The 14,678-nt window shown below is 40.0% G+C and overlaps 1 protein-coding gene across 9 annotated transcripts in view; it reads right to left on the bottom strand.

The window, feature by feature from the left end:
• MAST2 (microtubule associated serine/threonine kinase 2) overlaps nt 1-14,678 on the bottom strand; it is a 190,092-nt gene that overhangs the window by 97,018 nt on the left and 78,396 nt on the right. For 4 of the 9 annotated variants that reach the window (XM_065657739.1, XM_065657740.1, XM_065657741.1 and 1 more), the window contains one exon: nt 10,138-10,169. In XM_065657739.1, the coding sequence (XP_065513811.1) occupies nt 10,138-10,169 (32 nt within the window). Of the gene's footprint in view, nt 1-569; nt 673-1,330; nt 1,538-2,357; nt 2,385-3,478; nt 4,076-10,137; nt 10,170-14,678 lie in introns of those variants that run through there. The other 5 variants (XM_065657742.1, XM_065657743.1, XM_065657745.1 and 2 more) reach the window with 4 other exon arrangements.

Below are 14,678 nucleotides of genomic sequence, written 5' to 3'. Positions count from 1 at the left end.
CCTTAAAATTATATTGATGTCAATGACATTAAAATGCTAGGGGTCTGCTCTTTAGTCACTGCCCTTCACTTCACTGCAAGTCTTGCCAAAATGAGCACCTTATTAAGAATTTTCACCAAGGCCTGCCCAACATGCAGGCAACGTGGCTGGCACGCTGGGGAAGAACCTCTCTGTCCATGGCAGTGCAGAACAAGTACAGACACACACAACGTCCCTTTCCTTTGCTGACAGCCTGATTTCCACCCAACAGATGTAATATATGTTACTCTCCATTAGAGGGACAGATGCCTAAAATAGCTCAACTTCACATTTTCTTGTTACTCCTACCAGAGCTGGCCACCAAAAGCAATCTCCAAAATAACAGTCTAGATTCAGGGGCTATTGCATTACCACCTGATGAGCAACTGAAATTTGACCAGCAACATCCACCCTGCAGCATGTGAACTCCAAACCCAGCCCTCCGACGGTTCTGCTGGCTCAAGTTTTCAGTAGGTACCACTGAGCTCCGATTTCATAAACGCAGACACAAAGGTCTCTAGCTGGTGTCAGGCTTTGCCTGTGACTCTCACATTAGGTGAAGGGTCTTCTCAGTGAAGAAGCTGAAGGTTTCCACTGGTGCTGCTGGTGGCCATACATGTTCCATAGTAGCACAACATGGAGGGAGAGATAATCCTGAAGAAAAAATATACCAGCCAAGCTCTTAAACACTTTAACACAAAATGAGCTGGTTTGGACTTCTTTTGTCCCATTTACAAACTCTTGCACCTCATCTTTAAGCCTGCTAACAACAGGCCTGATTTTATTTGTTAACCTTCACAGACTCCGTGCTTGAAGACTGATACTTCAACCTTCTACAGGACACTAATGTGCATGTACAACCAAGAGAACAGAGCACAGCATGTTATCACACACGCACTGTTCTAAGCAGGGCTTTTTAAGGACCCCACTCTAGGCTGTTTTAAGTTGGTTTTCTTGACATGAGCGATGCCTGTGAGGGTTCCTTTGCTGCACAGGACAAGCTGCACATGCACTTGGAAGCTAGTGCAAGCTACAACCAGGAATTTGCATGCACACACAGGTAGACAAGTTCCCATTCCTTTGTTCTTTTTATCTTCTTCCCTACACAGGGCCTTAAACTACACATGAACTAGAAAAATTTGTACCAACAAGCAACATCAACCTGAATGCTAAATGGTTGGAAGTAAGTTAAGACTACAAGGCTGATCCTTTCTGTTAGATATTATTCTCTTAAACTACAAAGCTGGTAAGTTCATAAATGGTTACACCAACACCAAACTGTTAGAAATTCCTAGTTGATACCTCTCCTTACCTCCACTGAAATGGATGGCTGTAGCATGGACTAGACGGATTGCTCTGGGGTTGTGAGTTCAGGTAAAATACTAGAGGAGAAGTAACGAGTGCACAATCAGCACTAAATGGGAATTTAATGTGCTGCAGACCTGGAGCAGATGTAGGAGAGAACATGTGCTGCTGAACGTCACTTCCTCGGCAGTGGGAGTACAAAGGAGAGGAGATTCTGACAAGGTACCACAGTAGAAAAAAGAATAGATCGTAGTCAATATCACATCTTCTGTTTCAATAAAGAAAAAAAATATTTCCAAAATACCAGTTACATCTTCTTAATAAATGCAATAAAATAAGTCGTCAAAAGTCATCGTTTCGATTATCATACAAATCAAAATGTATTTGTTAGTCTATTTAATATCTACTCAACATTATTTTTTCACTGTGAAACTCTTCCAATCTCGAATTATCTAAATTCTTTTTTTGTAGAGATTCTCAGGCTTTCTGGAACATCCACCACTGTCAATCCTTAATGTAAAACTTTTAATTGAGAAAAATTTACGAAGTTGATAATGGCACCAGTAACAGACATGGACCATTTATATCACAGCCTTCACAGATTGCAATTTGGGAGCCATGGTTCCATGCCACGGCTGTGGCAAGAACAGAAACACGCAACGGTGAAAACACGAATTATACAAACCATTAAGTGAAAAACAACATTTAACACTGGCAGTGTTTTATAACAACAACTAATTAAGCCTGAAAGCAGCACTGCAAAATGGCTTTATTCTAATTTTAGCCATGGGAAACTGAGGCACAAAGCGGTTAAGTGACTCATTTATAGCACATCCCTGGCAGCATCAGGATTACAGCTGAGAACGTCGGCTCCCAGCTCCGTGCTCAGCTCAGACCACGCTGCTTTTGCAGGGTTAGCAGCCAACACCCATCTGTACACACGGAGAGCACAGAAAATTGCTCAAAGTAGCTGCTTTCCAAAAAGCTGCAAACAGCCTTCTACATATATATAAAAAAGAAGTTCTGACACCTACTTTATTGAACTATATACGATGAGATGTCCTTCACTAGAAATAAAGTAAAAGTTAACTTACAAATATTGGTATTATAAAGTGTGCTTACGCATTAGAATACAAATTAGTGCCACTGTATTTTTACAACTATAACTTTTATTCTGATTGAGGGATAAAAAAAGTTTCTATTTACCATATCTAAGCATAAAAGTAAGCAAAAGGGAAATCTGGGGCATGCTTCAGTTTTGTTTACTACTCAGACATTTTACATTGAAAGTCCAGAAGTCAAGCATGTTTATCAATCTTTCTTGCTTTAAATTTCCTAATGAATCCAAATAATTGCCAGTAAGTAACCTTTACATATTGGAAATCCTCCCCAGCAGCAATCTCTGCTTAAACAGCTGATGAGCTTTCCTGTCGCAGACAGAAAAGGTTAAGCTGCCTCTTAACTCTGCTCCTCCCCTCACTGCCTATGTGACAGTCATTTAACCTCCTCTACTTATATACGTAGTATTAAATATGCAATTTCTCTAACTTTAACTAATAGAACTAATAAATATAATTATGAATATCATAAACAGCAGTTTAAATTAGTAGATTTCAAGGCATTTATAAAGGATGCAAGCATTAAAAAGGGATTTGCTTGTTTCAATTTCCTGTGTAGAAATACATGTGGCAATGTAAATAAGGATTCTCTTTGCTTCGAATCTAAATGTTTTCAATAGCATTCTTAATTTAAAATTATAACAAAGGCAGCAAAGGTTTCTGGAGATTTGAGCCCTGTGACAGCTTTCTGGCAGATTATTAAAGGTACTTTTTAAATCTGAGGCGTGACCAAACTCTAAAGACACAGTTACAAACATTCAGTTTTACTACATTAATTAATGTTTGGTACAAAACCTAACCATAATTTACCCCATTTTAAAACGTTTAAATATTGCTCTTTTTTTGGCTATAATCTATGGTAAATGTTCCACAAAAGTAAAATGAAATTCTGTGTCCAGCCAAATAAGCATGACAGATAAAGAAAGTTCTAACAAATAAAAGCAATGCCTGTCAGCCACAGAAAATTCTGGTTTGTTTTTCTTCATAGTTTCAATTTGAAATGTTTAAGTGCAATTATTTTTCCCAACAGTCCTTACTGGATCCGCAGAGATGGGGCTCCAAGCCTCTGTTTCCTCCGTTTCATCATTGTGCGAATACACTCTGTTTCTTCCCAGCCTAAGAGGCTTAGAGCCGGCAAGTAGAGCCCTTCGTTATCACTCCAACGCAGAGCACAGAACAACCAGTGCGATTCCAAGCTCTTCACACACCCCCAGTGTCACAGAGACCTCAAGAGTTTAGTAATAGTCCAGATTAATCACACGGCTCATGTGAAAAACCTACTTATTAAAAAAAAAATCTTCTACGAGTTTCCTTGTAGCATCCAGAGAATGGAAATGAAGCCCACGAGTACGAAACAAAGGCACAGGAAAGTCCAAGCCACAAACAAGCCACCTGCCCTGCCACCAATATAGTCCTGACACGCTCGGGCTGAGCCCGCGGCAAATCCGCGACAAAACTTCTCCTGGGCTTCAAGGAGCAGGAACAGCCGCTCCCACCAGACCAAAGGGAAGCGTGAAGCCAAAGGGAGCGATGGCACACGTGAGACGGTTCTGGCAGAAATCTCACACAGCAGCTTGAAAAGCCACAGGGCGACAGGCACAGAGTCCCCAGCGCTGCAAAGAGCAGCTGTTCTCACCGGCCGGCGGGGACACCCCAACCAGCCCCTGCTCAGAAATCAATCCCCTTCAGAGCACGCACAGCCTTAATCTTAAATCACCTCCTGTAACTCCCAAGTTGTGTTCCAGTTACAAACTTGATGAATTCTAGCATTGAAAACAGAGCAACAGCAACGGCAGCAGCCTGGGGAGCCAAATGCTGAAAGGCGGGGGGGGAACAACCTTTATTAGGAGACAATGTTCCCTGGTACAATGCAAGTCTTGCAGTTTTCTTTGCAAATGGCAATTTCAATCAGCTCAAAATCAATTTCATGCTACTAACAAAACTGTCCCAAAATAATGTCCAACATTTTAAAAATGTGTATTTGTAAGAAGGTAGCTTTCCCCCAGAAATTTCCAAATATATATCTTCGATAGACTTTAACGTGTTTAAGACTGTATTTAGGCAGGTGAAGGCTGCTATTCACAAGTACTCATCAACCAAGTCAAATTCCAGATTACAACTCATATCTTCAGATCCTCCCAGGGCTCCAGTCACAGCAAGAGTGTCCAAAAGAGATCACGACCTCTCCAACAACTCCGGCCCATCAGGAGAACAAACTGCTAGCCCCAAAAGTAAGGTCCAGGGTGCCCAGGGCGGCTGATCTTCAAACAAGCAGAGCCCCCCTGACACACCATGTGCCTTCAGGGTAAGAAAGCTCAGCAAGCAACAAAAGGTATGAACTTGGTATGTTTTGTATGATTTTATTATACTTATTAAATGAGAACCCGGATTAAGTAGTGGAAACTAGATAATAAAAACTGCAGAAAATATTTTTCTCACTTTTAAATCCTTGATGAACACCTCTATAAATTCTTTGTCTCTGAGATTACAGTATATACAGAACACTAAAATCCCCCTTATTCACTAAATCACTTCTTCTATAGAAACAATGCTTTCAAATTATTTTAAAGCCTAATATATGAATAGTAATGCTCCTCTGGAGCCTTGAAAGAATAATTCGGCTCGTTCCGCCTCCAGAGCCAGCCCCACATAGCAGCCTAAGAGCACCGGGTTATTTTTGATCTACTGCCTGCAAGCTGCTCTATGTAGCTCTGGAAAGGATGGAGCGGTCAGAAAATACCACCCATTTCTCTCCCCATCTATAAAAAGTATCACAAGCGGAAAGCATTGGAGGGAGCCATTATTTCTTATTCCACTTCCAGATCCAAGACAGAACAGAGTGCAAAAAGTAGCAAAACTCCCTATTCCTTTTCAGAACCATTTTTTTCTCGATTTCCAGCACTTTGGCTTCTCCACACTTGAGGCACAAACACTTGCTCCTGGCAGGGGAACAGCATCGATCAATCCCCAGCAGAAACACCTGCCAAGATGCACAGAAATGGAATGATATACTCCATTTCTCTGCAGATACAGAGGAAATTCCCACAGCACCTGAGCACAGCAAGATAAAGACATAAACCAGTACTGAAGGCCAGATTTTTTTTTCTTGCAATCAAACTTCTTGTTGTTTCCAAGGTCTAAGCATTAAAAAGAATACAAGTAGAAACAGATAAACTGGTATTCAACATATCCTCCCAAATAAATTCCTTGGTGCATTTGTGTGTTATTTTACTGTCGGGAAGCTGCGGATAAGTTTAACAAATTATGATGAAGACTTGTTTAATGAAACACCCTATGAAATGCCTAGGGCTGTAAAAACTAAGAAACTTTGGAGGTTTATAAGTAGAAGGGGAGTGCAGAGGAGGAAGGAGAGAAAACAAGCCCAATAGTGGACATAAATTGCCTTAAAAATAAATTAGAAGGAATAAAGACCACCATAAAATCCTTACACATGTCTTTAGCAAACACTATTATGTTGGTTACCACATTTCATACAGACAGACATAAAAACTTGAGGTAAATACTATTTCTTATCAGCACCTATCACCATCAAAACAGAAGTTTGTAATACTTGGTTTATTTAAATGTGTATTTTTACTGGATCTATTTTGGGTTATAATTATTTTTCATATTTCTCATGCCTCCATGTTCTTTTTCTGTTTGTATACAGACTTTAAAGGTATACTTGATACAGACAGTTGACAGCAAGAAAAAATTAACAAAAATAACCTGCATTCCATCTGAAATTAAAAACTGGTTTCGCAAATTTAGTTTGCTGAAGAAAGTACTGTTTTCAAATTTAGATACAAAGTCATAAATCACTATTTTCTTTTTAGAAAACTTTTTGTTTAGAACGTACAAAAATGACAGCAACCCAAGACAGTAACTCTGACTAAGAAACCGTGAGGATTTCAAATATAAACCCACATTTTTCATAAAAAACCTGAACAGGTCACTGAAGTTCATGTTATAAATTAATTAAAAATAGGGTACGGAACAAGAAACCAGATGGCTCAAATACAACCCCAACTCGTTTTATTGACTGCTGATTAGCCGGGGAGGCAATCAGAAGAAATAGCGAGCTCCAGGACGGTGTTGCGCGTCCTGCAGCCACAATGGAAATCTGGAGTTTACAGCCTGGCCTTTTGGATGCTGAGTTACTGCTACACACATGGACACACACGAGCGCTTCACCACGAGCCTCGTCTTGCTGCGCAGTCCCCACCTTTGTCCTTTCAAGTCTGGAACGTCTCTAATGCACTTCATGTGCAGGTGCACATCAAAACCATTTGAATGCTGAAGCCAACAATACAAAAAAAACAATCTCTGTATGCAGCATAGCAACAAAAGAACAGAACAGGATAGTGGCTGAAAATAATTAAACCACTTCCACTAATATGATGGAGATCAAAGTTTGGGTCTATCACTTCACATTCGCTATTTGAAATTAAAGAAAATATTCATGAATGGTAATTATTTTTTTGTGAACAAAGCATGAGAAAAACATAACCAATACATTTTTATGCATAATTTATTAAAGGAAAACTTTGAACTCTGTTTATTGAACCACACCAGAGACAGAATATAACTACTCGTTCCTGTTCTCATATTGTATTATTCAACCTCTTTGCAGCCTACAACTCAGTTGAGCATAGTTTCCTTTAATGTATTAAACATAACCTCCCAACAGAAACACACACACTTTAAGCACATGACAACAAAATGGTATCTAAATTATCGGGCGTTCCCCTTAATGTCACCTTGCATACAATTCCCCCATCTGTTTTACACGCCTGGTCACTCTGGGCTGATTATTTCAAGATTAGACTGCGAGATCTCCCAGGGCCAAGCCATCATTTACAGTGTTTTCCCTTCCGCTAATATGGAAGCAGAGTCGCTAATCAACAGATTCCACAGGCTCCATCCCACCATTGATTCTGCTCAGCTTCTACCCAAGATTTTCTTTAGGTGACAAGATTCCTTACGCTCTCCTGCCAAAAATACTGAGGCATCTGACTCCAGTCCTTTTCCTTAGTACAAACAACCATAGCGACTGGTGTTGTCCATGCCTACAATTGGTTCATGAACAAGGAACTAATACAGACCCAAGCAATATGAGTCAGATAAAGTTAGAAGCATTGTCAGGAAGAGCTCACCTTTCTCCATTCGGCAATGACAAATACCTGAGCTAATCCAGAGCCTCTAACCTTTCTAACTCAACAATCAGCCGAAGCAATCACCTCGCAAGCAGCAACAATCAAGTCTTCCTTCTGCTTCTGCTGGCTGGCAAATAATTACTTCCTCTCCAAATATGATCTTTTCACAGTAGTAAATGCACCCCAGCCTCCAGACTAAGCACACAGAAAAATGCTGAAGGGCTGTATATTTCTATATAATACAATCGCTACTGAACTGCTTCAAAGGCTGGAGTTTGTGCAGAAAATGGAGGCACCTCTTGAGGGTTTCTGGCTCCAAGCCAGATACTCCATCCTTCTGTCAATTCCTGCTTCTGCTCCTGTCAGTGAACAAAAGTCAATGAATGACAGTCGATGAATCAGGACGTAGCTACGTCCATAACTATCTCTACTCATTAGCTACAGCACACCACCACCTTTTCAGAACAAATTTTATTTTCAGAATTTATTTTTTCCTTATGAGGTTCGCTGTTTATTCAGGCAGGGGAAAAGCCTCCAGAAGAACTGAGAACTGCCTACAGCCTGTATTTAAGTACACATCGTTAGGCCACTTTTTTTGACCAAATGGTTAAACAAATTTATACATATTATACGTATATTTTAAACATATGTACGCACAGAGATTACAATTACACCCTTTCTTGATACAAATTTCTCTAATTCCTGATTCAAAGGCTAAGAGTGGATTTTTTTTTTTAAATCAAGTAAGCACTCTGGTACTGGGATACACAAATCACGTACATCAGCTCCACGAGACCCTTTTCAGTGAGCCTACATGCTTAACAGTACAGCATCAACAGAAATATACACAAGCCGCAATGCATTACTGAAATCACTTGCACAACAAGAAATCATCTGGTAGAATTGACTGCAGAATCTGTAACTCCAAAAACTGCAATTAAATCATCAACTAGATAACACAGGCAACTAACCAAAGACATTTCAATTCTTCATAGATTTTCAGTCTCCCTAGTAGTTGCAACTTTGTGCTTAAAATTTATGGCCTGGATCTCCCTGACACGGGTTGCTAAATTTCTTCAGACAGTGATGGCTTAAAAGGCACTCACTCGTGGAAGAAAACTGAAGTAATGAAAACTGAAGGTGTTAAGTCAATACAGAAAAAAACCCAGTCATTTGGCTTAGTTACTGCTAAATAAAACACTACACATTTGAAGCACTTCATTTGTATCTCAGATATTTCAAATGTAAATGCATGAGTAGTTCTGGGTCATACTCACCTCCACGCTTGACCGAGGGCTGGGAATATCTCTGGCATCCTCAATTTCAATTCCAAAAGTTTTGTACAAAAATATGTAAGCTACATCAAACAAAACTCCTATTGGTATCTCACCACTCCCCCATTTATTCAGCAGACCTTCACAATCTCCAAATCATGACCACCACCTTTCTTAAAAATCGATTAAATACCGTTACGCTACCCTTTAAGGGACACCGGTTAAAAAATAATTCAGTCAGTTTTTCATATTCTTCAAATAACCCCCTGACTGGTTTACCATTGTCTTATGAACTAAACGAAAAGGTCTGGCCATGCCCTATTTAAAAAAAAAAAAAAAAAGAAAGAAAAAAAGGCCTTGTGATCCACTGTATTGTTCAGCCCTGAATCACTGGCACTTTCCAAACACTGCGTTATCCAAACACTGCATTATCCAAACACTGCTTCTTATACAAAGGGGAAAGCTTATGTTAAAAGACTGAAAATCATTTCTCATTAGAACCAGAAACCTGAGGAAGAAAGGTTATATGCTTTTGTGAGCTTCATGTCTGTAGTCGGCAAGCTTTGGAAAAGCTTTTTAAATCATAACGCAACAGCAGGCAGTACAAAAACTTTCTCTTTTATATAATGCAATCAACAACACAATTTCTTCCACCATAAATCTGCAAGAATAGCAGAAGCTAACTTCTCTCATATCACTGAAACACAGTTAGCTTGCTAAAATTCTTTGAACATCGTAGTATGTTTTTTAAAAAATTAGTTTGTTTAAATGGCATTTTTAAAAGCCTACTTTTTCCAATATTTGCTACTTTGTTGAAATATGTCTGTTACACAGACTGCTCCACGAACACCTGACCTGCAGGGCCCTGGAGCTGTGTACTTAGATTTCTGTCAACAGACTGTTTGAAGAGCAGCGATCAAAGTTGTCCATGCCACAGAAATAATCAGTGACTTCTGTGGAGTCACTTCAATGATGTTTAGTGCAAGCAACACTCAACACTGCAACTACTTCCATACCCGGATCAGCTAAAGCTGATAATTAGAAGTAAGCTTACACTGCTGCTACTTTTCTTACTACACTTAAGGAAACGAATAGAGGTTTCAGTCTCAGAGAAATGCAAGCTAACCATTTCCAAGTGCATGACGGATTCTTGAAAATGCTAACAGGGAAAACAAAGTATCTGCCCATTTAAATTATTTCCATAAATGAATAACTATATATGTTCAAAACAAACCAAGTGATGAATAAAAAAATAATCATACTTACAAGCTTCCTCTTCTGGGGAGACTGAGCTCCTTCTGGAAAGAAAAAATAAAGAAAACCTTGAGTTAGTTTTACTTGTTATTATATGTTACTCGTTCATCTATAAATGACTACGGCAAAATTAATAAAAAGCTGGCCATTTCTGGACGCGTGCTCAGTGCATAACTGTGCACAGCACTGCTGTGCTCAAGAGGTGAATCTGCCCACGCTCACAGCGCAGGTCTGGGGTACAAGAACTACTCATTTCATCTCAATAATCATTGCCTTTGCATTCACAAAGTCATAAGCACTCAACAGAGCAAATATAACTTTGAAATTCAAGCCTCAACATAAATAAGGCAGTAATTAATTCTGTCCTACACAGCTCATCAGCATCATATCCAAACCACTTCCAGAAGGGTGGCACACAATATGTCCAGCATCTGCTGCATGTATGTTCGCACATTCTCAGCACCAGGAAAAATTAATGCAACAGAATGGCTCCGGGTTGGTTTTTTTTTGTTTGGGGTTGGTTTTTTGTGGGTTTTGTATTTTGGTGGTGGTGTTGTTTGGGTTTGTTTGGTTTGGTTTTTTTAATATACACATTATTTGTGCTATATACAATATCACAAAAAAAAAAAAAAAAAAAAAAAACAAACACCACAAAAGACAACAATGAAACAACTCCCACTTAAAAGCAACGTTTCACACCCAAGCAGCAAAAGCAAAGGAAGACCGGGAATGTGCAGATTTTTACTGAAGGAAATGGACCGTGATCCGCAAGGCACCGACACGAGGGACACAGCGCCGCGAGCCGGTCACCAGCCGCGGCTCTGGCCCGCAATGTCCCTGCCCGCACAGCGGGGCCGCCGGGCCCTGCGCTGCCGCGGGCCGCCGCCAGGTGGCAGCCGGCTCCCGCGCGCCGCTGCGGCCCCGCCCCGCCCGAGGCCCCGCCCCCGGCCCCGCCCGCCGGGAGGAAGCGATGGGAAAACGCTGCCGGGGGGGACAGAGGGAAAACGCCCCCGCGCCTCAAAACCGCGGAACGGGAAGGCGCAATACAGCCCATTTCAGCTTGTGACTTGCACAATAGTGATCCACCTGCTGTATTTTTCATCCCCATTCAGAGAAGAAAATAATAATAAAATCAGTGTTTTCACTGAACATTGAAAGAAGTCAAGAGTAAAAAAAAAAAAAAAAAAAAAAAAAAAAAAAAAAAAAAAAACCATAAAATCTGGTAACCTCTTTTCTGTAGTTAGTTCTGGTGTATGTGCTGATTTAATTGATCAACAATGTTATTGACAAACTGTCAATGACTGGTCTGTTAAGTAATACATCGGACATTACTTATCAAAAATACCAAAAATTACAGCTACGAGAAGTTGAAAAAAATAACAGCATGTTTAAGATTTTTTTTTTAAAAAGTCTGAGTTCTCTACAATTTGAAATTTCATTCCAGTTTAACAGTAAGGAGCCAGTTTCATGCATGAATTATCACAGGGCTGACAGCTTACAGCATCAAGAAATAAATTCCTGTCATCAGACAAACTTGTCAAGATCTAATCAAAACATTTCAAGTATGTAAGATAATAAATCATTAGCATCTATAACAGGTTGTGTGTTTTATATTCTAAAAAGGTACTTCTTCCACTCTCATTTGTTAGAAATAATTAGTTTCCAATCGTGAAGTCTACATAGCAATGACAGCTTTTTGCTACTGCAAATGGATAAACAGGTAAGATACAGTTATTATATATTATTCTGTTTGTGTATATGCTGTATTACTTATGCATATGTATCTCTTACGTCATAGGAGCAGATGTATTTAATTTATCCTCTTTGAAGAAGATCTGATGTAACAAAGGTGCTTAACAGAAGGTACTTTTCCTATTCAAATGGAACATTTCCATTTACTCCAACAGAGTTGGCCCCAGAAATTTTCAGAATGAGTGAATAAAGCTCTCGAATTTCATGGTACTGGCTGAAAAGGAAAAGCAGCAACCTTTACATCTCTTTATCTACCTTCTAATTTTTGAGCTTTTAGGGTTCACATTTACAAGCTTTGCTCTAGTCATTAGGGCTGAAAAGTCACTTAAGGAAGGAGATAACGTTTCCCTGCAACAGCTCAGCTCTGGAAATTGTGACTTACAGACACACCATGGGAATCATAGTCCAGTAACAGGAGTGGACAAGCCTTTTCCTTTACTGTACGCTTGTTTTACTCACACAAAATTACCTTTAATACTTCCTACAATGTAGCTAATTCAGGATTAAACACATTCAAGTTTAAAACAAGGACCAATGTGGGCTTTGTTCCCAAGATCATCCTTTGAAATCTGTGATCAACTGAGTTTCCAAATAAGGAAGGAAAAAAGTACCAGCACATGACATCTCAATGCAACTGAAATATTATTCTCTCCATGTAGCAATTGTTTCATTCTGCACCTCCACCTTGACAAACACAGTGCAACTGTGGAATCAATAGGCAGTAGCTCAAATTTAATACCCCTGTGGTTTTGGCAACAAAGCACAATCACAACAATCAATTTTTATACCTGTTGTTCCACTGTGCCTCATTTTGTGTTAGTCTTAAATTCCCCTTCAAAACCCCAAGCAGCTGGACACCAAGCGATGCACCGATTGCTGCAGCACTTTTGCTGTGCTCCGATGAAACACCAAACCTGCACCCGCCGGCTCTTCCCTCTTCTGCCTCTCCAAAGCAGGGCTGCTCACAGCACTTCTTAGTCCCCAGAACCAGACTGTGAACAGCGGAGCCAACACAAAAGCATCCGAGCTGGAAGTTACGTGGCTATGAGCAGCATAATTATGAGCTTTGCTTTTCCCGAATCACCAGTGAGGTGGTGTCTAAAAGAGTTGCATCCCAGGGAAGAAAAGAGAGAGAAAATGCCTGGAGATGGAAGCAAGAAGGGAGCAGACTGTGGCCAGAACTGATGACCTGTTTCAGGGCACCTGTGGTTTGCGCCCCTCATCATAAGAAGGATATCGAGGAGAAAAAGTTCAGAGAAGGGCAACAAAGCTGGGGAGGGGTCTGGAGCACAAGTCTGATGAGGTGCAGTTGAGGGAACTGGGGCTGTTTATCCTGGAGAAAAGGAGGCTGAGGGGAGACCTTATCACTGTCTACAACTACCTGAAAGGAGGTTGTAGCGTGGACGGTGTTGGTCTCTTCTCCCAAGTAGCAAGTGATAGGACAAGAGGAAATGTCCTCAAGCTGCACCAGGGGAGGTTCAGATTGGATATTGGGAAAAAATTCTTCCCAGAAAGGGTTGTCAGGCATTGGAACAGGCTGCCCAAGGAAGTGGTGGAGTCACTATCGCTGGAGGTGTTTAAAAGGCATTTAGACGAGGTTCTTAGGGACACGGTTTAGTTGCAGAGTTGGGTTATGGTTGGACTTGATGATCCTGAGGGTCTCTTCCAACCAAAACAATTCTATGATTCTATTTGAGGATGCCCACTGTCAGGAGAACATTGCGGATCTCCAGGGGGGTACGGCAGACAAGGAAATGCCCACCAAAGACGGGGATACCCTCATGGGGTAGAGACCCGGCTGGGTCTCAAAATGCCTGAACACTTCAATGTCTGCAGTGCGACCAACTGAGAGTTTATATCAAAAAATGACAGGGTAGTTTCTAACATGTGAAGTAGCACTACAAAATCACTGATTAAATAATTATGCCAAATGTAAAAGTCCAACAGCATTTTATTAGTACCATGGTAAGGATGAAACTCTACTCAGAATCAGTCTTATAGTACAGATGAACTATTTTATTATAGATAGTAAATGATGAAGGTGGTGTGATTTGACTGGTTTCCACCCACTCCACAAAGCAGTTTTGCATTACATGTCCACAGATCCTGAAAAAACAATTTACATTTTAAGAGGTAAGATGACTAATAAAAGAATGCTGAGCTGTGATTACTTGGTCTGAAACACTATTTACAGGGTGCAGCTGGAATCCTTTACGTAAATATGCTAGTTTATCCTAAAATACCTTTTTCATTTAAGACCATCCCTCTGATGAGAATGACACATGAACATTGAAGATTTCAAACTGTCTCTTCTGACAGCACATCTGCCTCCCTGAGCACTTGCGCTGCCTATATATATATATATATATATATATATATATATATATATATATATATATATATATATATATTTGACCGTTATTACTTCAGCCAGCCTCCCTGCCAACTGCTCTCTAGGTCAACAATATAACCCTCAAAATAGAGGCTTATATCTGTATTTGATTTACATGAAGTGATAAATAACATTTTAAAAGCTTGTTGCAACATTCTTCATACAGAACTTTGAGAGGCGGAAACAAAAAACTACTTTCACAGATCCTAAAAAATAAGAAGCGTATTAAAACTTGCAGTACCCAAATGACAGAAACACACTGTTCTGAAAGTTATTTTTTTGTACCAGTTCCATATTTCAAGGCATAATTATTAAACATGCAACTTGGTCTCTACATGACAAAAGAAGCAGCAGATTTTCAGAAAACTAGTTAAAAATGAATCTTGGGAAAGAAAATCAGCATTGTGGA

This window comes from Caloenas nicobarica, chromosome Z, assembly GCF_036013445.1.
Source record: "Caloenas nicobarica isolate bCalNic1 chromosome Z, bCalNic1.hap1, whole genome shotgun sequence".
Classification (NCBI taxonomy): Eukaryota; Metazoa; Chordata; class Aves; order Columbiformes; family Columbidae; genus Caloenas; species Caloenas nicobarica.
This window is presented reverse-complemented; position numbering and strand designations above follow the sequence as displayed.